This window comes from Myiozetetes cayanensis, unplaced genomic scaffold (genome assembly GCF_022539395.1).
Source record: "Myiozetetes cayanensis isolate MyiCay16 unplaced genomic scaffold, myiCay2020 scf32, whole genome shotgun sequence".
In the NCBI taxonomy this organism is placed as follows: Eukaryota; Metazoa; Chordata; class Aves; order Passeriformes; family Tyrannidae; genus Myiozetetes; species Myiozetetes cayanensis.
This window is the reverse complement of record NW_026087544.1, coordinates 2,998,938-3,023,930: the sequence shown is the minus strand read 5'-3', so window position 1 is coordinate 3,023,930 and position 24,993 is coordinate 2,998,938. Positions and strand designations below refer to the sequence as shown.

Genomic DNA, 24,993 nt, shown 5'->3' with positions numbered 1-24,993 from the left:
CTCGATTTTCTGTCACAATCTGCCCATGTTGTAACACTTTGCCAGAAAACACCAGCGGGAGCAGGTCTGTGGATACACAGGGAATGCTTTAGCAGGGACTTGACAGACCATTTCCACATCAGGTTTCTATGAACGACCAAGAGGCACTTTACAAAACAAAACTCAGCTTTATTAAGCAAGTATTTATTGTGCAATTACAGGCTCACAAGCAGGGGATTCAGACCTTGCTGTGTTATGATCAGACACGTGGAGGTTTCTAGCAGGTTGTCTCTCCTTTTGTAGCTGCGGTGGGAGCTGAGCAGCCTGAGTGGGCAGCTGGGGGATGCTGAACTCCAGAGTGCCAAAGCCTGGGGCTAACCAAACCCCAAGGAGTGGAGAGGGTGAGGACTGTAAAAATAACTGACCTGCCACTGGGTAAAGCTCTGCATGGCTTTGGTTTGGAGGGTTGGTGTTGTGCAGTGCACTTCTGCCTTGGACAACTAAACAGGAAAACAAAAGCCTGTAGCATGAGCGATGCCATATGGATAATATACACTGGATATGCCAGCAGGACCCTGAGCCTTTCCTTTGCCTTCTCCCAGCTCTTAATGATCCAGAAACACCCCGAGGTCACTGCAGTGATGGATTCCTGGGACTCATGTGCTGCTGTCCCCAGCTGGTCACTGCTTTGTGAGAGCTACTGGTGGGACACAGCCTCCTTTCTTGCTTGCACTGGTGATGTCTGGCTTTGAAGTGCAGAAAAGAGTAAAACAGCCCTTCTGTTTCTGCAAGAGAGAGAGAATCTCAGTTGAGGATTGAACTTTGTTTCACTGGACTGCTGCCTGCAGAACGTGCTGTTAATGAGCAGTAGCACAGGGGTTGGGAGCAGCTTAGATCCCTTTGTGTGCTCAGTTATAAAGGGTTGTTACACGACTGATCACTGGAATGAACCTTCTTGGAGCCTCTAGTGGATCTGACATGCGTTTGTCTCTGCTGTTAATCCTTTGTACCTTGCAGTCCACACGATCTCATCAGCAGAGACTGTCACAGGAGATGAGAAGGGAGAGCTCACTTGATGTAGCTTTTGAGGAGAGCTCTGCCAGCAGGTGCTCACCTTTGGGGAACATTCTTTAGTGCAGGATCTAATAGCAGTGCTTCTTACTGCTCACATACAATGTGATAACAGAATTTATCCAAGCTATGGTTAAACAGGATGAAACATTCATTATTTTACACTGCTCGCCTACAAATTGAGCATTTCCATGCTCTGCTCTCTGCTGACAAAGACACTTAGACCTGCCTGGACGAAATCTGGGAAAGGGAACGGCCCTTCAGGCCACAGAGACATCCTGCCTGTGACCAGCCCTGGACCAGCAGCCTCTTATCAGCCCTTTGCTCATGGTCACAACTGAAAAACCCTGATCCCAGCTGCCAGAGCTGTTTGGATCACTGTGTTTCCCAGTGAGTAGCTTGGAATAATTGTAGAGTTTGATATGACAAGCCCATGCTTGGCTTCCTCTGCCATGTTCCTGGGCAACCCTGTTGTAATGCAGGAGTTGGATTCAGAGTCACTGGACTGGCCTTAATGGAAGCTGAGAGATGACTCATTCCTTGAAAGGTGCTTTAGTGAAAGGCTTTTTCTGTTGCAAAAAAAAAAACCCGGTGAGTTCATTGATTTCATGTACAATCACTTTGCTATTTGTGCCTTTCCCTTTTTCATGCCCTAATGGGATTAATTAAAAGCAGCGGGTGATTGGATTGCAGAGCACTTACCACTGGTGATGTGGAGAGCCCAGCAGCTGCCTCCATCACATGATCAAACAAACTCCAGTTTGCCCAGTGCCACAGTGAGAGGAGTGTTTACTGGTCTTCATTGGAACAAGAACTTCTGTTTTGAAATGACTGGTTGGGAATGGAACAATTGGAACAGAAAGAGGAAAAGAGATAAACAGCAACATTTACAATCATTCTGGAGGGGAATTGAAATTGTGTTGTTAATATACAGGACATCAGTGCCAGGAACAGAGAGTGGAGTCACTGCAGGGTCTGGTCACTCAGCACCAGCCCAGTAAGTGGCACCAGCAGCTTTAATCACTGGGCATTTCGGTTTCTGGAGGACAAATGTGCTCCAGTCCATGGTGTGAGGCAGCAGAGCCTTGGCTCAGAGCGAGCTGTGCCCCACAGCCCTGGCACCTGCCTCACCCCCTGCTCATACACACACAGAAGGCTGGGCACAGCTTCCAGCCAGCCAAAGCATTTGCTTGTTCCTCCCTTTCTACCTCCACCTGGCAACCCACGTGCCAGGCCACCCCTTCCAAGGGGCGACTATTCCCGTGTCATTTGTTGGAAGTTCTGTCTAAGGGCTTGGATACCTACTGGGACTTGGAAGGTTTCTTAAGCAGCACTGGCTCGGAGCAGAAGGATGCCTTTGTCTTCTCGTGCCCCACGCAGGCTGGGCTGCAGCCACAGGAGGTCCTGCTGGGAGGGCTGTGGTTGTTGTCGGGCAGGACCAGGCTGCTGCCCGCGGGCAGCGCTCCCTTCTCCGGGGGGCTTTCCAGCTCCTCCTCTCCCGCTCCCGTGCCTTCCTCCGGCTGAGCAGGAGGGTTTGCACAGCCCTGCGTGGGGACCTGAGGCAGTGGTGTGTCCTTGTCTTCACCTGGAGCTGCTGGCTGGGTGGCCACCAAGGGCGTGCTGGGCGTGGGGGCCGGCGTGACGGGGCCGGGGCTCTCGGCCGCCGCGTGGCCGTTCATGTGGAGCTTCCTCATGTGGTGCACGACGGCTGCAGCGTTGAAGGCTTGCTGGGGAAGGAGGCAAAACCACCCTGGTGAGCCCCTGATGGTGCCAGGCTGGGTGAGACAGACAGATTGCCCACCCCGAGGTGATGATTGTGTGGCACTGGGTGGGTCAGCGCTGTCAGCACAACGTGTGGCAAGTGGGACGTGCATAAACACCACCTTTTTTTTTCCACAAACTGCTGATGCTTTCAGAGTTTACAACTGCTTCCACACAGGGAGGGTGGGGGAACAGCTGTAAATTACCCCGCAGTGTGAAATGGAGACCGGAGCTGAATTGTGACTGTAGCTGTTTAAAATGCTGTCATGCACATGGTGCCTGTGACATCCCTCTCTCCAGCTACATTGGCTAAAACTCTTGATGTAAACTGAAGTACCAATTTATCTTCAAGGCTGAAAGGAGGGAAAGCTGAATTAAGCTGCCAAAAAGATCTGCTGATGGAGCACCAATTTCACTCCCTCAGTATAAAGGCAATAAGTGAGGGGACAAGGAGTAATGGGCTCAAATTGAAAGAGGGTGAATTTAGGTTAGACATTGGGAAGGAATTCTTCCCTGTGAGGGTGGGGAGGCCCTGGCACAGGTTGCCCATAGAAGCTGTGGCTGCCCCATCCCTGGAAGTGTCCAAGGCCAGGTTGGACAGGGCTTGGAGCAGCCTGGGCTAGTGGAAGGTGTCCCTGCCCATGGCAGGGAGTGGAACAAGATGACTTTTAAGTTCCCTTCCAACCCAAACCATTCTATGATTTTATGATGCTCCCCTTTGCTTTCTTGGTGAGGCCACTACAGCATGAATGTTTGTGGTGAACCCACCAGCACTTTTTGCAGCAGGAAGTACTGCTCCAAACACCCAATAAACAATAACTGCACACAATTTAAAATCTGGAGGATACAGTTGTGGAGGATCCCAGCTCTTGGGTGCTTACCCACACAGCTGAAGCTTTGCTTATTGCTGCACGACAGCAACTGGGGTTTGTTAGGGAAATGGCTCTGGGCTCCCAGCAGCAATGACTTACCCTCCATTTGCTCTTTGCAAAGTTTTTCTGAATCTGAGCACTGACAGATGGGTAGATGTCACGGTGAAGGGCTGTATTTCCATTAATCCTGCAGATGGGGAGAGAAGAAAACGGGCTCGTAGGCAGATGGCATTTGTAAGGCATTCCACACTCTGGAAGCAACTCACTGCTTTGTACGTTCAATCAGCAATAATTAAACCCAAAGGAAAAACAGCAACAGAAATGCAGTGCAAACACACACTTCAAAGCCTGGAAGAGCTCAGGGTGGGATTTCGTCTTTGCCGCTGTTTACGGAGGCAAATATGCACAAATCACATCTTTTAATTATTCATCATTTTCTTTCTTTGCACACACGAAAAAGGAACACCCAGGGCCGTGTGGAGGCAGATGGTGACGTTAATAATGGGGGTGGGGAGACACCCCTGTTCTCAGCTTCTGTGGAGCACGTGGAGGGGGGCACGGGGCTGGTGGATCCACTCACCATGGGTGCCTCAGGGCTTCTTCACAGGTAAACCTCACAGCTGGGTTCTTCTCCAGCAAATGTCTGATGAAATCCTTGGCTGTTGGGGAGAAAAAAGCAGAGGGAAAAGGTTATTTTGTCCTTCTTCCAAGGCGTGGTCCTAATGGGATGTGGGAAATGTGGTGGGTAAACGTCACAGAGGTCAGCCCTGAGGAGAAGGGGTTTGTTGGACCAGGGGAGGTTCAGGTTGGATATAGGGAAAAAATTTCTTCACTGAGAGAGTGGTCAGTATTGGAACAGGCTGTGCAGGGAAGTGGTGGAATCACCATCCCTGGAAGTGTTCAGAAAATGAGTAGATGTGGCACTTTGCAATGTGGTTTAATGGGCATGATGGGATTCAGTCCAAGGTTGGACTTGATGATCTTGGAGGTCTTTTCCGACCTTAACAATTCTATGATAACTCTATTAAAGGGAGATGTTTGTAGTGAAGGGCTCCAGATGAAAAAAATACTAACTAGGGATGCACCAAAAACTCAGAATGTGTGAATTGAGTTGCACTGTTCAGCTAGAAAAAAATAACTCAAAAAGCCATTAAGAGTAAACTGAGTGGATTTAGGAGTTGCCCTAAAGAGCACTTACATCACTTACATTTTTTTTTTTAAGCAGGAAGGATTGCAGTGTTTGTTATTAAATCCTAACAAACCCCCTACTAGTTCTGTTTGTGTGTCTAAAAGATTGATGTTAAAAATATGCTGTGAAGATGCTGGATGTAGTGAGCTGTGCACAAGTTGAGCAGGTTGGTCTGGAGGAAGGACCCAGTGGTAGCTGACACTTGGGAAGGAAAGCAAGGGGGAAAAAAAAATGAAAAAAAGGGGAAAACCCCCCTGGAGTTTCCCTTGTTACAGAATTATAGAATGGTTTGGGTGGGAAGGGACCTTAAAGATCATCTCATTCCACCCCTGCCACGGGCAGGGACACCTTCCACTAGCCCAGGGTGTTCCAAGCCCTGTCCAACCTGGCCTTGGACACTTCCAGGGATGGGGCAGCCACAGCTTCTCTGGGCAACCTGTGCCAGGGCCTCCCCACCCTCACAGGGAAGGATTTCTTCTGGCCTTGAACACTCCCAAGGGAAATCTAAGCTCACTTGGAGCTCACTAATCCACTTGTGAAAGTCAGGGTGACTCAGTTCATCGCTTCATCCTTCCCCACCCCTCCCAAGTCAAGCACAGAATGTTTTGGGGCTGAGTGGGGGCTTGGCTGGTGCAGGCTCATGGTCACAGGGTTTGGGATTGAAGTTTGTGGGAGGGAACACAGAGCTTCCCAGTGCCAGAGCTTTACCTGACTCAGAGATATCATCCCAAAACGGAGACTCAAACTCGTAGTAGCCTTCCTTGATCTTTTCAAACAGTTTGGATTCAGTCTCTTCATAGAAAGGGGGATACCCACAGAGCCTGGAACAGAGCAGAAAGCCAGTGATCCCTCAATGCCACCACCCCCATCAGCACAGGCTCCTCCAGCAACACGAGTGAGGAGTGACAGAGGAGGCTGCTCTATCCATCCACCTGTCCCTCACTGCTGAGTGTATCAGTAAAGCTGCAGAAAGGAGTTAAAAACTTCTCTGCAGCAGCAAGAGGACAAAGCCACAGCTGGTACAGAGCTGAGTGGTGTGGGAGGAAACGAAACAAAAAGTACCAGGGGAGATTGAATGGTATTTGTAGGCAACTGAAAAAAAAAAAAACAAAGCATAGGATGAGGCACATTATGGAGAAAATGTGATTCTTTTCATCTCCACTCCTGTACTTGATTACCCACATGCCTTTCATTTCAGTGCCTGGTGAACCTGTGCTCCACACAGGAATGGGAGGTCCGGCCTCGCCCCCGCTCACGCTGCTGCTCCACAGAGGCGGGTGAGCAGTGAGGAGCTGGGAAACTCATGGAAAAACAAGTGGGATGCTGCTTGCTGCTACTCACAGGATGTAAGTGATGACTCCAATGGACCAGCAGTCCACGGCTTTGCTGTAGGGCTTCTGGGCCAGGACTTCGGGGGCTGCGGAACAGCAAAACCACACGGGAACTCTGAGCAACAATGAACTCTCCAATATTGGGAAAAGCAGGAGTTCCTGGCACACTTGGCCTCTGAGGTGCCAGTGCAGAGATCAGCTGCTAACAGCAGCATTTACCAGCTAAATTGGTCTGTGCTGTTTGTATCTATTTTATGCCATTACGTAGAAAAAACCTTGCACAAGTTCTGCCTGCACCCCGGAGCTGTGGATCCAGGCAGTGCAGTCTGCTGGGCACTTAACAGAATCCCACTGCATTTAAATTATTTTTATAATATCTCCATAAGTATAGAGCTCTTAAAATTATCCTTTTCTTTGCATTTTTAAGCATGCTGAGATTTTTCACTCTCCACGCTCACTTTTAGCCCAGTCTTTGCGTGGTCCATGCAGCGTGTTGTTAGTCACATAATTATGTATTTATTTTTTTCCCCCCCTTTCTTCTAGGCAATGCACTGTTCATGCACAGCCTTTTTCCCCCAGGCAATCCACCAGAACAAGCCCATTCCTGATCCTTGGCTTACCCACATATCCTGGAGTCCCACAGGCCGTGGACATGATGCCGTTCTGCTCCATTTTAGACAAGCCGAAATCCGTGATCATGATTTTGGAGTTCTCTTCGGGAGTCAGGTAAAGAAGGTTTTCAGGCTGTGAAAGAGTGGCCAGAGGTTGAAATCTGTGGCAGGAAAATGGCAAGGGAGAGCAGGAAGTCCTGGGGCAGAGCAGGTAGAGTTGGCAGCCGGGGCAGCTCCAGGAGGTCTCACCTTCAGGTCTCGGTGAACGATTCCATTCTCGTGCAGGTACTTCACTGCTGTCAGCACCTGGTGGATCACCAGACTTGCATCTTTCTCGGTGTAAACACCTCTCTCCAAAATTCGATCAAACAGCTCTCCCCCAGACACCCTGTGGAAAGGGCAATTGAGAAAGAAAATGACTGGAAAAAAAAATTTCACCAAAGTGAATCGTGCTTTTGTGTTAGGCAGGCTGACTTTCTGGACCTTTCACAACTCCACCTACAGCAGAACCATTCCTTGGGCAGCAGTTTTGGTGAGGTTGAGCTGATGGGTGCTCCTGTAAGGAGTGCTGGTGAACCAGGGGAATTTAGGTAAGGTTATGAGGCAAGTCCTGGTAGGACTGAGCCAGAGGCATCCAGCCTTACCTCCAGGCTCCACTACACAAGTCTATATGGCTTTTTTGCTTCCTTTAGCTAAATTTGCTCAGATTTGGGTGCTCACAGCAGTTTCTCTGCCGCTGACACGGTGCCCATATTCATTTCTAGAAACCCTTCACAGCTTTAATTAGAAATACTTCTGTCTCTGCCCTGCTAAACTGTGATGAATTAATTTGCATAAAGAGCTCCAAATCGTGGTTTAGAAAACTTGCTGCTAAAATGAGGGCGGGCCAAGCCAGCAGGAGAAGTGTCCAGGTTGGTTCCAACCGCGCAGTGAGGGGGGTTTGGATGGTCCCTGTGAGGGGCTCCAGTGGGAAATACGATTCATCACCCTGGTCCTGCCACTCTTGTTCCTCTGTGGCCCACAGAGAAGTGGCTCTGCTCATACTTACAGCTGCATGACCAGGTAGAAGTGGGTTGTGCTCTCATAAATATCTTCTAAAGTCACGATGTTTTCGTGCTTTATTCTGCAAAGATACAGGTGGGTCAGAAACAAACCTGGTGAGGGCAGAAGTGGCTTTCGAAGCAGAAAACCCCTCAGTCATCCTGCTTTAATCACCAGTGAAAGTCCACTGGGGTGTTTTCGTGGCTGGTCTCCCTTCCCCTGAGTAGCAGAGGACCATTGATGCCCCTACCAGCTCTTTTATGAGTACCAGGCACCAACAGCTGGGGACCAGACCCTTTGTTTTCAAACATCTACATCAGGAGATTCCCTTGGACTGCAAAAGCATCTGCTCTGGTTCCCCTTTCCCTGTCTGCTGCTCTGCTTCATTTATTTCTGTTATGCCCCATCTCTGGAAGTGTTCAAGGCTGGACAGGGCTTGGAGCAACCTGGGCTAGTGGAAGGTGTCCCTGCCCATGGCAGGGAGTGGAATGAGATGAGCTTTAAGGTCCCTTCCCGTCCCAAACCATTCTATGATTTCCTTCCCCAGCTCTGGGTCAGTGTGGTTGTGTTGGGGGCTACAAACCTAGCTGAGCAATGAGAGAAGAAACTTCACTAATTTATTAATTCACAGTAATATTTATATATTCTTTAAAAATAAATACTAACTTCCTCATATTATTCTTGCAGTAGAGCCACACTTCTTTTTGGAGGTTGGGCCAGATGATCTCCAGAGGTCCCTTCCAACCCTAAATATCCTGTGATCTTGGGAAAGGGCATTTGTTCTACTTTACACTACAACACTACTCACTTTTTCAGCACTGCTATTTCGTTCTCCAAGCTGCTGTCCCTGGTGAGGGGAGACTTCTTGATGCATTTCAGAGCAAAGAGCTTGCCAGTGCTTTTCTGCTTCACTAGGAAAACTTCTGAGAAGGCACCTCTGCAGAGAGGAGGAGAAGTTGTATTTCAGTAGAGGCTGCTGCTGTGAACTGGGAGGGGACTTACAGAGAGAAGAAATAGCAAGAAAAAACAAGGTGGGTGTAACTTAACTCTAAGTGGATGCCTATTATAAAGCTACAACTGTGTCTCCAGCAGCCCCAAACTCAGGGTATCAAGGCAAGATTATGCAACGTGGAGATAAACCCCCAAGTTTTCTTGGTAGAGAAAAGGTTATTTTTGCATTGTTCACCATGAAGCTGTGTTGAGGCAGTGGGCAAAAAAGCTGAAATTAAAGCAGCTTCTTCAGGACTGCCTGGGAAGACACTGAGGTGTTTTACTCCTGGAAGGGTCAGGCTGTGGGTGAACTTGAGCTCCAGGGAGGCAGAGGGCACAGAGGGTTTTCAGCACATCCCTGGGCTCACAGCTCTCTGCCTTTCAAGGAACCTTTGCACTGGAATCCCTTGGGACTGGGAGGATTTTCCCAGGCTAAGCCCAAGCTCAGGGAGGGGCTGTATCCATAACCTTCCTGAGAATAGAGCAGTCTGGAGCTCGGGGGCTCGCTGGGGTTAAACCCCTGCGGGAAAATCCCAACAGCCTCTGCTCTAATGGGGCCAAATTCCACAATATAAATCACATTTCCTCAAAACCCCCAGAGTGTTTAGGTGTTCCTGCCCTTTCCCTGCTCAGCACTGCCCTGAGGACTGAGAAAGCTGAGTGGAAGCAGCCCAGGGATGTTGCAGTTTGGGTGTTATCATCACCCAACCCTCTGTATGTCTAAAATGCAAAATAACAGGGTTATTTATGAGTTATATATGAGTTTTCATATTTTACTTCAGCATCTGATGTGTTTTCCTGCCTGCAGAGACTGCAGATACCTGTGTACCCTTAGTGACAAAGTGACAGTGAGTGTCCTGTACACTGCTGCTCAGGGTTCAGCCCAGTGCAGCCCTGAGCAGGTATTTATAACGTGCCTAAAGCTCCCAATCCTGTTAAAGGTTTGTCTTAGGGAGCCGGGCACGTGGCTCGGGGTAGTGACAGTGCACATTTTGCCAGGTCAGTCCTCAATAATCCTCGTCAAATGAGCAACAGATTAATTGATGGCCATTAAATGGAACTTGCCCCTGAGCCTGCAAAGCCCTGCAGGGAGCTGAGGGCAGGGAGAGGAAGGTGAGTGCTGTGGAAGCAGCTTTTGGTGGGGATGCTGTTGCAGCAAACCCTATAAACCAGGGCACAAGTCCTTTGTCCTCTTTAATCCACTGACAAGGAATGCCTGTGCAAGACCCTGAGGTACTGGGCTGTGCCAGGACTGGTCCCTAGCAAGGGAAAAAAAACTAAAATCACCCAACAAAACACCCCCCAAACAACAAAACACCCCATAGATTTTTGGGAAGCCACCCCAACAGATGAACTCTCAGGTTTACTTAGTAAATTATATGTAATGGTCTTCTCTCTTCCAGCCCAAAAAGCAGGTGGTGGTGGGACTTTCATCTCGTTTTACACATTTTTGCCCTTTTATCCACATAAACTGTGCAGGCTGTTTCATGGATATGCCTTTCACATTCCTGAGAGCTGCTGGGGGATAGGCAGGGACATCCTTGTAGGGTCCCTAATGCAGCTGGGCATGCTGGTGGAAGGTGATAACAAGTTTTGAGGTAGTTTTAGGTCCCAGACCTGCATTTCATTTTCTTCAGGGAGCTGAAGTAGTGCATGTGGAAAAATCTCCATTTCTAATGCTAAATTTTCCTATTAACATGATAATAGGAAACGAACAACCTACAAATCAGCTGCTGGGGCATCTGTTCTATATATCTGTCCCAAACAGTTTATAATAATTATGCCCCTTATTAAAAAATGATGAATCAACAAGTTGGCTAGGAGAGAGCAAAGCTCTTTCTAACCTCATTCCTTTAGTGAAAGCTGCTGGATAATTTATCTGATTTCTGGGGCTGATGAGGGGCATAATTAAAACGTCACCCAGTTCTGCTGTGGCTGTTTTTTGGGAGCTTTGTTGCGGGCTCTGAAGTCACAGAACATTTTTCCATGACAGAACTCGCTGGTGGAGGTAATTCAATTCCTCCTCCACTACCTTGGAGATGTTTTCTTGTCTCATCTCCGTGAATAGGCAAATTAAGCTGTGAACTCGCAGGGAAGGATTGTACGACTCAAACATCCTTGTTTTTGTTTCATCCCCCAACTGAGTCAGGGTTTCTGAGCTAAATATATGACTTGTTGTGATATTCCTCTCTTGGAGCCATCCCTAGGCCTTGGAGCAGCAGGAATGGAGCTAGAACTTATTCAGCTAAGGTTCCATGTAGATTTAGAGGGGAAGGGCAGAGCAGAACTGGAGCTGTGCCTGGGGCTGGGTGGGGAAGGAGGTGTTTTGGTGCTTCGTGGCACACACGAGCCATGAACCAGAGCACCAGCAGCGTCCCTGCTGCAGGATGGGCACCCCCAGCTCGCCTGAGACCAGAGGGAGCCAGTGCCAGGAAGAAAGTCACTGCCCTGGGCTGGGCAGGTGGGATCTGGAGGATCTGGAGCAGCTGTGGTACTTACGATCCCAGGGCCTCCATGAAAATGAAGGTCTTTCGGATGTTGCTCGTCTGCTTCTTCCAGGAGCTGCTGTCATCCTCTTCCATGCGACCCATCTCCTCCAGAGTGGAAGCAGGGAAGGCTGTGAGGAAGAAGAGGAGGAGGAGAGGTGACTGATATGGCTATGTGCTCACGTGAAGGACAGGCTGGACTCAGGATGCTGTGAGTGGTGGTTGCTGGGCCAGGGGAGTCAGGCTTTTCCAGCACGGCAGATTTTGTGCTGCTCTTGCTGCTCACAGCTTGCCCCACCCCTGGAGGTGTCCAAGGCCAGCTTGGAGCAACCTGGTCAAGTAGAAAGTGTCCCTGCCCATGGCAGGGGGTGGAACAAAATGATCTTTAAGGTCCCTTCCAACCCCAAACATCCTGTGGTTCCATGAACTGTTGGTGCTGCCCATGTCCCTGATGCTGTGTCCCACTCCTAGGGATGTAACAGTGGATCAGCTGGGGAGGAGCTGGTGACCATATGGTAATTCTCTCTTGTCACTGTACTCATTTAGAGCATGTTGGCAAATACACATGTTTATATTGTGCTTCATACTGAGTGGCTAAAAAAGCCCTGCTGAACAGTGGCTAATTTTAACTAAAAACGTCCCCAACTTGATGCCAGCAGCATCCTGGGCGTGGGGAACATCCCCTGGGACATGGAGCATCACAATTCCCAGAGCAGGAAGGGCTGCCCAAAAGCTGTGGGACACAGCTGAGCCTTCAGGAGACAAAGCAGAAGCTTTCACAGATAAATAAGCATTTGGGAAAGGCAGAAGTATTAAAGCAAAGGAAAAGCTGAAGGATCTTTTGTCATGACAGGCAGCTTAGATATTGAATCCCTCCTGAACCTACTTTATCTCCTTAATTAGCACGTTTTCAGGGTTTTCAGCTCCTTGACACAATTTTTAAAGGTTAATTTAACATTATTGAAAACAAAATTGACTCCATTGTAAACAGTTGAAGGCTTGAGTCCATAAAATCACCAAAGGCCACATGCACTTGGCCTTTATTTACCTTCTGGTTTCTGATGCATGTGTAACTCCTAGAAATATAAGTCCCCATAAAAACCAGCCCTATCTCGTTGTTTGGAATCAGTGAAGGTCAAAAGTCCTTCACAACAATGCTGATCAATTAGCAGAAACCCTTCTGCCAATTATCTTGAGGCCCTGAACGATGTTTTCTTTGCAGTCACCCACCCATCCCTAACCTACACATCTGGAATATCATAGAAAAGAGAATTTTCTGGCAGAGACATTCAGCTGGTGATGGAAGGTGAGTTTTATCCACTTGAAATAAATATCAAATGCAGGATAGCAGTGCGGTGCTGAATGACAGGTACAATTGAGATGACCTCTCCATTTCTCTCCCAGACTACTGCCAAACGAAGAATATGAAGTAAGAAAAAAAGAAAAAAACCAAGTAGGTCAGCCTGGCCCTGGGGACAAATGGCATTTTGGGCTCTGTTCCTGTGCAGCCTCTGCATGGAAGCACATCCTGGTTGGCACAAGCTCTGTGGGGCAGCCCAGGAGGGGCACAGGGCAGAGAAACCCCTCGTGGGGAGGCTGGGCTGGGCAGAGGTGACTGTGTCCCCCCATGGGAGATGACAGGGGAGCCTCTGTAAATTCACGCCCAAGTGTCAAATTTGCCCAATATTTGCTCATTTAAGCCATCACTCCCTTATCATCCTGTTTAATTCCTCGTGAAATCAACAAGTTCCTCAATTTCCAAACGGCTTTTTGGTTCTGAGGGAAGGTAGTAGCATGTTTTCCTTAGTCTCCTGTGAATCATCTGCTCATCTTATAGTTCCTCCTGCTGTCACTCCGTGTGTGGCATTTGCTGGGGCCGGGCTGGATGAGCAGCTCTGACTCCCGACACGTGGAGCTGATTTCCTGCTCTCTCAGTTGTTCTGTGCCATCATCAGCAAGTCATTTCCTGCCTCCCCTCGCCTTTCTGCGGGGAAGGGGAGTAAGAGCTGCTATTTTGAGAGCAAAATAACGGAATGTTTGAATTACCTAAAATGTAAAGCTGCATATGGCGGGGTGGGGAGTGGAAGTGGGGGATGTTTAAGGTCCCTTGCAGCCCAAACCATCCTGTGATGTGCTCGGGTGGTGAACACTTGCCCACCTTCCTCCTTGTATTGGATCACATCCTTTTCAATGTGGTGGGGTTTTTTTCCCCTCTTTTAATACAAGGGAAAGTATTTGCAAAGGGATTTGGGGCAGGACACAGCAACCTCTCAATCCACCTGTGATTATGGGATTAAAAGACCTGTGACTTCCCTGATGCTCCAGGAGCTTGTCTTTGTGTCTCAGTCTGGTTAAGTCACCTGTTGCACTTCACAGCAGTTGGTGAGAATGCAATGTTTGATATATTTGTTGTCTGAGGTTTGTTATTTATTCAAGCTCTGGCCCAGCAACCACAGAATCCCAGAATGGTTTGGGGTGGAAGGAAACTTAAAGCTCATCCCATTCCACCCCCTGCCACGGGCAGGGACACCTTCCACTAGCCCAGGGTGCTCCAAGTCCCATCCAACCTGGCCTTGGACACTTCCAGGGCTGGGGCAGCTACAGCTTCTCTGGGCAACCTGTGCCAGGGCCTCACCTTTCCAATCCCTTCCTTGGTGTTGGGACACAGCACGAGGGTAAATGGGATTTATGATATTTACTCACTTACTTGAAGAAACTTTACTTCCCCCAGCTCAGGGGCCATTCCAGCCCCTGCATTCCAGCCCCAAAAGTGGGATGCACACACAAAGTGCACCCAAAATACCCACTATTTCAAACACCTGCTCTAAACCTGGGTCTGTGTTGCTCCATCTGCCCCTTCACTTCTAGGCAGTGCAATCACATCAGTGTTAAGGTTGCATAATAAGATTGCAAAGCTCATTAACTAATGCAAGTGAAGACCTTTAGAGCTGAAAATTAAGTACATAACATTGCTTTCATTTGTTTATGAGCTTCCCTCTTCCCCATCATAACAAATTAAGCAGCACATGGGCTTCAATCTGATGAGTTTATATATATATATAATAAAGTCAGAAATAATATTTATATTAGTGTCTAACCTTTGGGCTCTTCTATGCATAAGTCAACAAACGTGGCTGCTGCTCTACTCTGATCCAGCACGACACACCAGAGTGTAATGAATGTTATTATGACCTTGCTTAAATATTTCCTGAAGAAATTTGTTCTGCTTCCACAGTAGCAAATTCATCTGCAGGCAGACACTGCTTCTGAATGGATTCTGTACTGCATTAGCAAAATTATTGAAAGGCATGATTAATAGTCTCGTGACAAAGTTACATGTGGAGGGGGAAGAGACATGCAGCTTTCATGGGTTTGTCTTTAGAATTAGAAGTTTACAGGGAAAAAAAAAAAAAGGAGAATACAAACTCAAAGGGCTTTGATTTAAAATATATATATATATACAAAAGCAAGCAATCTGCATGTGAATGAATGAAGTGCCAGGGCAGCCTCTGTGTTCAGGGACAAAAGAACAAGAAACTGGAAGCACGAGCTCGCCATTAAAAACAAACCCACCTCAAACATCTTCTATTCCCCCCACCCCACACTCCATCGATTCAGAAAACAGTGTTTTAACTCAGTAGTTAAAGATGGACACTGGCAAAAAGCTCAGATTTGATTAGAAATATTCCAGATTCCATAAAACACTTCGGAAGTCAAATGCCAGAGGCAGCTTTCTGTGAAACTGCCCAAACGTACCACGAGTGCTGGATGGAGAACTCCCCGTTAACACGGCAAAATTCACCTTTAAAAGGGCAGGTTAGCAGGAATCCCCCACCTGCTTCGGCGCACGGAGCAGGCAAAGGAAAAGCAAATGGCTCTCAAAGGAAAGAATAATTTTTTGCTTACCCAAGTCAGCACCAAACAAAGCAACTCCTGTCGGCCGCCGCTCCCGCCCGGCTCGGTCTGCGGGGATTTAGAGCCCGCTCAGGGGCTCACCGGCTGGAGGAGGAGGAGGAGATGATGATGATGATGATGATGATGATGATGATGGAGCTGCTGAGATGGTAACCAGGCAGCACCTCCCCGCGAGGAAATCACCGCGAGCCGGTGAGGGGTGTGAGGGGTGTGAGCGGCGGCAGCGGGACCCGGGAACCCCAGAGCTTCCCACCGGGAATCGCTCCTGCCGCCGGGAGAGGCGGTGCAGCAGCAGCAGCAGCAGCAGCAGCTCCTCGGCAGTGCCCGAGCCTGGTGGTGAAATATCCCCCCGGGCGGAACGCAAATTTAATTTACCCTTAATCAAAGGGATGGCTCTCGGTGTTTAGGAGAACGCCCCGCTTTCCTTTGGGTGACATCGGGGGTTCGGTGGGGACTGGAGCAGGACGGGGTTTCCCACCAGGATGCTCCAGCACTGGGAAAGGGATGCTCCTCACCATTTTTAAATGGCACAAACCCACGGGGACAAATCATCACAGCAGAGGTTAATCTCCATCCCCAGTTTTGGACTATTTTCACCCCTACAATAGCTCTATTTTGGCTTTCAAGTCCTCCCTGTGTGTGCCTCCTCAAGCACAGCACACATGAATATAGGAAATATTAATAATTCTTTGAATCTCTTCTACAGTGGAGGATTTTTAGAGCTGGCAATAACAACTTTACTGACTGCATTCTCGGTTGATTTACACTGCCATCTAGAATAATGCATGAAAAAAGTACATATCACTGCGAAGTTTAGTTTTATATCAGGAATAAATCAGCTCTGAGGCAATGCTAGAAAATCACATCCTTTTTCTTAATATGTTTTTCTTCCGTAGCTTCGTTCCAAGGCAAAGGCTGCTTGATATTCTTCTTTTCTTTTTTTGGCCAGGCTCCAACTCTGTGAACTCCACAGAGTCAGGGGGTTTGGTCAGAATTTCTGGATGTGGGTTTGAAATGTGCAGGTTTTCTTTAGTGCTGGTTTTTGGTGGGATTTGCATTGGTTTTACCTCGAAATCCATTGTGTGGCCTCAGCTGTACCTTTGGAGTAAAGGGAACCAGTTCCACTGCTGGGACAAACCCAGTGTGCTGTGAGGTGGTTTATTGGGAAGGCAGAGGAGGGGAGCAACAAGTCCTTTACTGATATGAGTTCATTATGATCTAATTCGCAACAGAATGCCAATAAGGAACACAAACTGGCAGGGACACAAGAGCATCCATCTCCCCTGTGACGCTGTGTCTGACCCCAGGTCCTGTTTTTTTGTCATGGGGCAGCACTTGCTGGTGGGGGCACTGAGCCAGGCTGGGTTCACTGGTGGGGTGATTGAGGGGAAATGAAAACATGACATGATTTGTGATCCTGTGGTTGCTCTGGAGAAGTTTAAGGCAGAGATAATGAGAAGAAAAGGGAAGCACTGACTCCACTCCAGTCCTTGGAGCTGAGATGTGCTGAAGAGGAGGTGGCTGTGATAAACAGGAGTGGGTGCCCATGTCTTGTCTTGCTCTTGTAGAACTTGCTGTAAACATGTTATAAATCTCACAGAAAGAGCGTGACTGCAGCAGGGCAGTGCTGGGGGCGACTGGCAGTTTGAGCAGGAAGAAGCTTGCCTGATAAAAAAAAAAAAAAAAAAACAAAAAAAGGAAGGAGAGCAGAGCTTTTCAGCACGTGAGAGCTGCAACATCACCAGCGTTCAGCGTGGCCTTCAGAGACACACTGAGAAAAACACCAACAACCAGCAGGAGCAAGAGGGAAAGGCTCCTCTGTGTGCTTTGCTGAGGGAAGAATCGATGGAGGTGGTGGCTCTCGACCTTGCCAGGTGGAAATCTGGGACAGCAGCGATTCAGTTCAGGGACCTGTGCTGAGCTCTCCGTGGGCTCGAGTTAAAATAGCAGTTAAAATAGCAGTTAAAATAGCAGTTATTAACCAAAGGCACTCAGAGGGAGCAGCGATCCAGGTCTTAATGGCATGAATCAGAGTGAGGAGGTGGGATGGAAACGACAGCACAACAACACGCAGATCACAGCGGCCCCTTCGCGGAGGGGTTCGGAAGGCGCTGCTTTCCCCATCCCTGGGAAGAAGGAACCCAAAACACTTCTGGGAGGTTTGGCAAGGAATGAGAGAAGAAAATACCTCCTGAATATGACACAAAAAAAGATGGAGAGTGACTTTTGGCACAGGTAACTAGTGACAGGACAAGGAACAATGGTTTTAAACTGACAGAGTGGAGATTTAGATTAGATGTCGGGAGGAAATTCCTCCTTGGGAGGGTGGGGAGGCCCTGGCACAGGTTGCCCAGAGAAGCTGTGGCTGCCCCATCCCTGGAAGTGTCCAAGGCCAAGTTGGACAGGACTTAGAGCAACCTGGGCTGGTGGAAGGTGTCCCTACCCATGGCAGGGTGTGGATTGAGATGATCTTTAATATCCCTTCCAACCCAACCCTTTGGGTGACTCTGTGATTATCAGTGAGAAGGGCAAACAGAGCAGCAGGACCAGAGGGTTTTCAAGCACAGGGGATTTTTAAACAGAGAAGTTTTGAGACACAACACCCTGAATGCAAATACAAACTCAGAAGGCAAATAGAAAGCAGCAGTGTTGGTAATCCCTGGGTTTTCCTGGAGCCTGACTCATGGGCTGTAACCTTTGAGCCTGGCAGCAGCAGAAGGGCAATGCCAGGTGGCACTTGGGGACGTGGTTTGTTGGTGGACTTGGCAGCGCTGGGTTAGTGGTTGGACTCGATGTTCCTAAAGGTCTTTTCCAACCTAAAGGATTCAGTGATTCTGTGACTCTGTGACAGGGGGTGGGACAGCCTTGCCACTGCCTTTGCTCAGCTGGAGCATCCCAGGAACTCCCAGGCTGGTGCCAGCAGAGAGCACTGCAGCACAGCCAATGGATCAACCTGGCCTTTGGAGCACAGGGAAAGAAATAAGGCAAAGTCTTTATTTAAAGGAAAGTCATAAAAATATGAGCAATGCAGCTGGGATTCTGAGTGCTTGGTCAAGGGAAGGTGTTGTTCTAGGTGAACTCCTTGAAATAATGTGCAATTCAATAACACATTCCTCCCAAGGGGAATCTGGAAGCATTATTTGATTTTCTTTGTTGCTTTAAACCAGGGATGCTGTAAAGCAAGGAGGATCCTTCATTTATAGTGTGATTGGGGATGAGCTGATGTGGGTCTAGATGCTGGTTCTTTCAGTCTGTATTGTCCCAACTGGGAAGAGTTGCTCTTCTTTTCAGGCTTTACTTTTAAAAATCAAGCAGTTAAGTTGGTTACTGAGTTACCCAAAGAACTGAGTCACGGGTTTTGTGCCTTCCTGTTAACCTGGTCATGATAATCCTGGGAACTGTGTGGTAACCATTCCTTTTAAAATGGTAAAGAATCAAGAAATTAGCTCCTGATGGGCATGTACTGCTAATTAAGCTGTTCAGTGGTGTATTTACTGCACAGCTTGGTTATCTGTTCCTATATAATTCCAACTTGCACATCTCTTGTACTGACATTGTTTTCATGGAAAACACGTCCCAACCCACTGTACAAACAACCATCCCAAAACCTAAAACCACCCCATGACCTAAAGGCAAAACTTGGAGGGTTTGGGTCTGGGATTGAATTTCTTCAGCTTGAATCCCATTTAATCTGTACTGCACAAATCCACACGAGGTGTGTTTGATCCTGCACCCAGATCCTTGGCTATTTTGCATTCCAGCCTTGCATTCCCAGTCCACACAGAGCATTTCCCATGTTGATAGTTCATGCTCAGAGCTGACTAATAGGAAGTAGCAACCAATTAGGAACCTAAAAGGCCCTTTCATCAGCCTTTTTTTGAAAAATTAAGTAGTGATTATACAGGTTTGAATAGATGTTTACTCAAGGGGTTAATTATGCATCTGTAAAGAGCAAAACTTGATTTGGTGCATCTGGGGAGGCTCAGGAAAACATGTGGAATTGTGAATCTGCGGTGCAAAGGAAGCCCTGGGAAGTTCATCCCCTCCAGCTGCTGCTGTGGCTGCTCATCCCTTTGGAGAACCATGGAGGGAGTGACCATTCCTTGCTGGAAAAGTGGAGAGAACTGGTGGCAAGGACAGCCCAGGTCTGTGTGACACTTTATTTTCCCTGTTCCTGCCACTGGAATGCTGTGGTTGCATCAGGGGCTGCTCCCACCACCATCCTCAGGCTTTGGGATGCCCTGGAATGTTCATCCAGGGCCAGGGATCACAGACCACGGTGGAATCAGGGCTTCAGCATCCTCTAGAAGCCATCAGTGAAGTGCCTGTTCTAAATGGGAAACTGGGCACTTCCCTGCTCCATAATCCCAATGGAAAGAAGGTTAAATGTATCAGTTATTACAGGGAAAAAAACCAGGAGCACTAGAATTCAGAATTTCCAGAACCATTATTCTTACACCATGTGATGGCTCTTAAAACCCAAACCTATTACAGCATTTCCAGCAAAAGAAATCTTTCAGGATGCTGACATCTGCCTGGAAGACTTTACCAGGAGCAATTTTTCTTTGTCTGCTTATTACTTGTGTGCAGTAAATAATCAAAGAGATAATGGTATTGTGGAATTTAGCTTAAGAAAGAATCCAATTAGATTCTTCTGGGCTTGTCTCATATGGGATTATTCGTGTTTCTGCTCAGATTTTTTTTTCCTCTTGGGCCAGATAGCAGCTTCAAATCTCCTTTTTCTGTTTTATCTGTGATTACACGCTCAGGAACATGAGGAAAAAAAAAAACCCTCTGGTAAATGATACACCAACACTATCTTCCTGATCTGGTCAGATTCCCTGGGTTTTCATTCCTTCCCTTACTGTTGTCAGTTGTACTCTGGCTTTGTGCAAGTCTGGGGAACACAGTAAAACACTTGGAGGTGCATCCAAGGATGGTTAAACACGGGGAAGGACAGACAAGGATAAGGAGAAGATGCTGGAAAACCACATATGTGACTGCTGGAGAATCACAGAATCATTAAGGTTAAAAAAGAAAACTCCAAGACCAGCAAGTCCAACCTTCAATCAAATCCCACCAAACCACACCACTGAGTGCAACATCTCCTTGCTTTTTTGGACACTTCCAGAGGGTGGTGACTCCACCCCTTCCAGTGCCTGAGCACTCTTTCAGTGAAGAATTCCATGGGAGTCCTGCCACACCAGCCCCACATTTGCACGTGAAAAATACCCTGGAAGTCTGAACACCAACAAATGGGTGATAAACTGGTACATCCTGGCTGCTTTTGTGTGTGATCTGCAGCTTGTAGGTGGTTTGGCTGTGAAACCCCCGTTGCCAGGCAGAGGAATTCACACAGTGAAAACATCGACAACCACGCTGGGCAGAGATCAGTGTTTAGGAGGTTGTTTTTCCTGGCACTCTCAGGTACGGGATGATGGCATTCTAGATACCTTTTATAGGAGTGGTATCTTTTATAGGAGTTGATATCTGTGGCGTGGTTGCCACGCAGATTGATTTACACCATTTCCCAGGCTCGCTGTGGCTGCTTCTCTGGTGCTTCCCAGCAGTTTTTGTAGAATTTGGGAAGAGGACTGAAAGGAACATCCCCTGGGGAAGATGGAGTGAGCACACAGAGCAGTGGGACACGAGGGCTAATTTTTGCAGGAGCAGGAGTGTTTGTTTTGCTTTCTGAGTGATGACAAGCGAGCAAACAAGAGCTGAATTTCACATCTGCTCCAAAGACTTCTCTTACTCTCTGCAAGTAGCCAAAACATATCAGGAGCTGGTAAGACAACATGTCTGAGGGATTTGTGCTTTTTTTTCATCAGCTTGCTGAAAAGTGGAAGTGAGATGACAAAACATTTCATGAGCAGTCACAGAGTCCATCTCCCGGCGTGTGGGAGTACTGATAGAAGATGGATCTGCCTGACATCGTAAACTGCACTTCATTAGCCTGGATTGGAGCTCTGGGACATCACTCTCATGTTTCCCACAAGACCTGGCTGCCCATCAGCATGTGGAGGTGTTCACTTGACTCACTTACACATGACAGGATCAGAGATGTGAAGATCTCAGAGCACCTTCCAGTACCTGGAGGAGCTGCAGGGAAGATGGAGAGGGACTGTTCATCAGGAACTGGAGGGACAGGACATGGAGGAATGGGTTCAAACTCAAAGAGGGGAAATTTAGGTCAGATATTGGGAAGAAATTGTTCCCTGTGAGGGTGGGGAGGCCCTGGCACAGGCTGTCCAGAGAAGATGTGGCTGCCCCATCCCTGGAAGTATCCAAGGCTCACCTGGGACAGTGGAAGGTGTCCCTGCCCATGGCAGGGGGTTAGAACAGGATGATCTTTAAGTTTCTTTCCCATCCAAACCACTCTGTGATTCTTTATGTTTAGGATCACCTCCCAAGGGGTTGTTCTTCACAACATTTACCCCAGTTTGGTGACACTGGGTGAAATTTTCATCTGCCTGGATCCTGCTCGATGTAATTCCTCAGAATGTGTTCTCTGACCACCTGAAAATCGCTGTGGGATGGCTGCTGGCAGCTCACGTGTCTGCTGTGACACAGGGAACACATCCAAACCTATTTAAATAACCTTTTCTCTGGTCTTGTTTAAAGAGATGGCAGTTCTCCCTTGCAGGTACTCTGTCATCTCCAGGCACACCATGCAGATCGTTACAGCAGCACTAAATCAAAACCACTTCTTGTCAGAAAGAGCCTCCTCACCTCCTTCCTGTGAAATGTGACAATGTACGTGGCAGATAATGGGTTTTTTCCTCCTCAGGTGACCTCTTGGTCCCTCTCAGCTGCTCTGTCTATGTGGGTGACAGAGATGGTGTGATGATATAGGATCTCTTTTTATCTTTCCCCCTAAAATAAAGAAGTTTTCTAAGCATGTTACAGTTTAAGGCCAGAACAGCTGAGTAAAGAAAGGGATTATTTATTATTAAGGTCTAAAAACAAGTCAAGCTACCGAGGTGGTGAAGTGGAGGAAAGTGATTTTCAGGGATGATTTTTCCCACTCCCAAATATCCCCTTTTTTTTTTTTTAGTGAAATTGGGAGCAAAAAAGTCATTTCCTTATCAATGGCAAAGGCAGGCTGGATGGGGATTGGAGCAACCTGGGCTGGTGGAAGGTGTCCCTGCCCATGGCAGGGGGTGGAATGGAGATGAGCTTTAAGGTCGCTTCCAACCCATACCATCCTGGAATTCTGTGACATTGTGATGAGCAGCCCCTAAAATCAGAGTGGTGCAGGTGTGTTCCTTAGCCCAGCCCTCTGCCAAGGATTTTTCATATAAAACCAGAATTATGACAATGCTTAAACCCAGCATGAAAGAGTGAGAGTTTCAAACATCTGAGCTTTATATTGATGGGGTTTGTGCCAGAGCCACCTCCCTCCTCATAAAGCTGCACATCAGCTCTGAGGACGCCAGACAAGAGACCACCTGCCTTTCTCTGATTTATTAGGAGCGTCATCTGGTGCCATTTGATTCCTCCCACTATGAAACCATTCATTATTTATATGGTGGAGAACTAGAAATGGCTGTCAGGTGTCTGTTTGCAGGTTGGCAGAGGGGAAAGCAGGGTGTCCTGAGCATCCCTCCAAAATCTGCAAGATGTGTGAGTGACACCACCCTGAGGCTGCCTTAGGAGGAGCAAAATGAGGCCTGGAGGTGTTATTCCTATGTGAATTGCTGCTCAGGACTCCTGTGCTGGCATTTAGAGCACCAACAGGCTGGGGGAGATGCAAGTTGTGCTCACAGACAGCGCGGAGAGGACTTCGGGCTTTGCTTCTTTCTGCTCAAACCAATCTGCATGTTCTGAGCTCCATTTGGTCTTGGAGGTTCTCCTGAGTTCAAACAGCTGGTTTGGTTCTCCTAAATAAATAGGTTTCTTGGCTGTGATCCTTGTTGTTTTGCATCCTAAAGTTTCATTTCGTGCTTCTGGCTCCTGATAATCTCAAGGCTCGAGTGGCAATGAAAGCTCTGAGGATATGGGGGAAACCACAAGAGTAGTCTGAGGTGACCACAGCACACCAGACAAGGAGAAGGTGGATTTAAAATGAAAACTTGGTTGTTAAAGCATCAATTTTTTTGGTGTCTTATTTCCTATGTGCACGTGGGGGATTTGCTCAGTGCTGGAAAGGAAGAAAGGTGAAAGGACAGGCAGGATGGGAGCTGGAAGGAGGGTTGGGATTCACAGCCAGCAAAATCAGGCAAAATCTCAGGAAGCAGTGGTCCTTCTGGAAGAGAAAGGCCTCTGTAGAAGCAAATGCATGCTGGAAATGATTCTCACGTGGTGTTTCACTGGGTTAAAATGTTTGTGTTTTCTGCAGATAATTAACAGAGAAGCAGATGAACAGCAAGGAGCAGTTTACCAGATTCTTCCTAGCACAGCATTTTTTCCTGATTATTTTCTACTGCCTTCCTACTCTTCTTAAAAAAAAAAAAAACTCCAGTCACATATGATATATGAGTGCAGATCTGTGCCAGAGTAAGGAGCCAAAAAATGAGTATCCTGAAGGATGTGGATGCCAACTCCTCAGGGGACAAGAGGGACACTGGCCAAAAAGAAGACAGTTTCCAGAACTTACTAATGAATTAGTGGAAGGTGTCCCTGGGGCTGGAATGAGATGATCTTTAAGGTCCCTTCCAGCCCAAACCATGCTGTGATTCCATAAATCTGCAGAGATATCCCCAAATGATACATCCAGGCATCTCAGCAGCACAAAAACTATTTATTCATCGTGTTTTCACTCCGTTCAGCACAAACCACTTCATACTCAATTTACGAAACCCGAATGGACAGTTCTATCAGCACCGGGGTGCCCCAGGCCCAGGAGGCACCTGGGATGCTGGGATTTATTTCCCAGTGCTTTGGTCCTGCTGAGCAGCAGCAGGATGACACAATTCACGTGTCACCCTTTCAGATGACCTTTAATTGCTGCCCTTTCCTCTCAGTTGTCCTTTCGTTGTGTTTTGGATGCGACAGATTCGATGATGATCGTCTGCAAACTGCTCTCTGGGTGTCTCTGGTGTGCAGGGTGATGCTGCTCCCTGCCTCTTCCCGTGGGAATTGGAATTCCACAGGGACTGTGTGCTCTGCTGCCTTTCTAGTCCACAAACATCCTGCTGGTTTGCAAAATATTTACTCCTTGAGCAAAGGTTTTGCCACAGAATGGCAGAGAGCAGGATGTGGGAGAGTTTCCTGGGGTTCTGTGGGAATGGGATTCCAACCTGCTGCTTGCTGGGAGCAGGGGCTGGCCCTGCCTTCCTGCCACAGCCCCCTGTGCATCCCATTTTGCCAGTGAAATCGTGCTTATCAGCAAAAGTTCATTTGAACATTATTAATCTTTGAGGCTCAGTGTTTGTTTGCCTCCCTCCCCTGCGCTGCAGAAAGCCACACTCACTCTTTTCCCTTAGGAAAAACGACTTAAAGGAGAAGGGAGAGAAAATCAGTCCGTTTTCCCGAGGCCACAGAATTTCTCAGATATCCATTTCAAGGTGTTTATTGCAGCCTTTCATCCCCTCCCCTGACTGTTGAGACTGAATTCCCTGCCTGGCAACAGATGGGACGCCAATTTATTTTTAGCAGTTTGTTTGCTTTGATTGAACCCTTAAACACCACCCTGCTTTTAAGTCCTTGAGTTACCTCGGGGGCTGACAAAGTAGGCTGAACTCTGCACAAGGAAATTCAGGAGAGAAAGTGCCCGTGGTGGAGAACTATCCCAGCTCCATGAAA

At 47.9% G+C, this 24,993-nt stretch overlaps 1 protein-coding gene across 2 annotated transcripts; it reads right to left on the bottom strand.

Annotated features, from left to right (window-relative positions):
- Positions 1-147: 147 nt before the first annotated feature.
- CAMK1G (calcium/calmodulin dependent protein kinase IG) lies at positions 148-15,751 on the bottom strand. Of its 2 annotated transcripts, none has more exons than XM_050326710.1 (13): positions 15,238-15,751; positions 11,345-11,462; positions 8,664-8,792; positions 7,863-7,937; positions 7,064-7,202; positions 6,824-6,947; positions 6,214-6,289; positions 5,581-5,693; positions 4,264-4,342; positions 3,783-3,870; positions 2,356-2,777; positions 1,753-1,881; positions 148-764 (listed from the first exon to the last, which is right to left on the bottom strand). In XM_050326710.1, exons 2-12 carry the CDS (start codon positions 11,434-11,436, stop codon positions 1,788-1,790), a joined length of 1,431 nt encoding a protein of 476 aa, XP_050182667.1. In that variant the 5' UTR covers positions 11,437-11,462; positions 15,238-15,751; the 3' UTR covers positions 148-764; positions 1,753-1,787. The 2 variants fall into 2 exon arrangements, with proteins under 2 accessions (XP_050182667.1, XP_050182668.1); XM_050326711.1 differs by lacking the exon at positions 15,238-15,751 and adding an exon at positions 14,430-14,547.
- Positions 15,752-24,993: the final 9,242 nt, after the last annotated feature.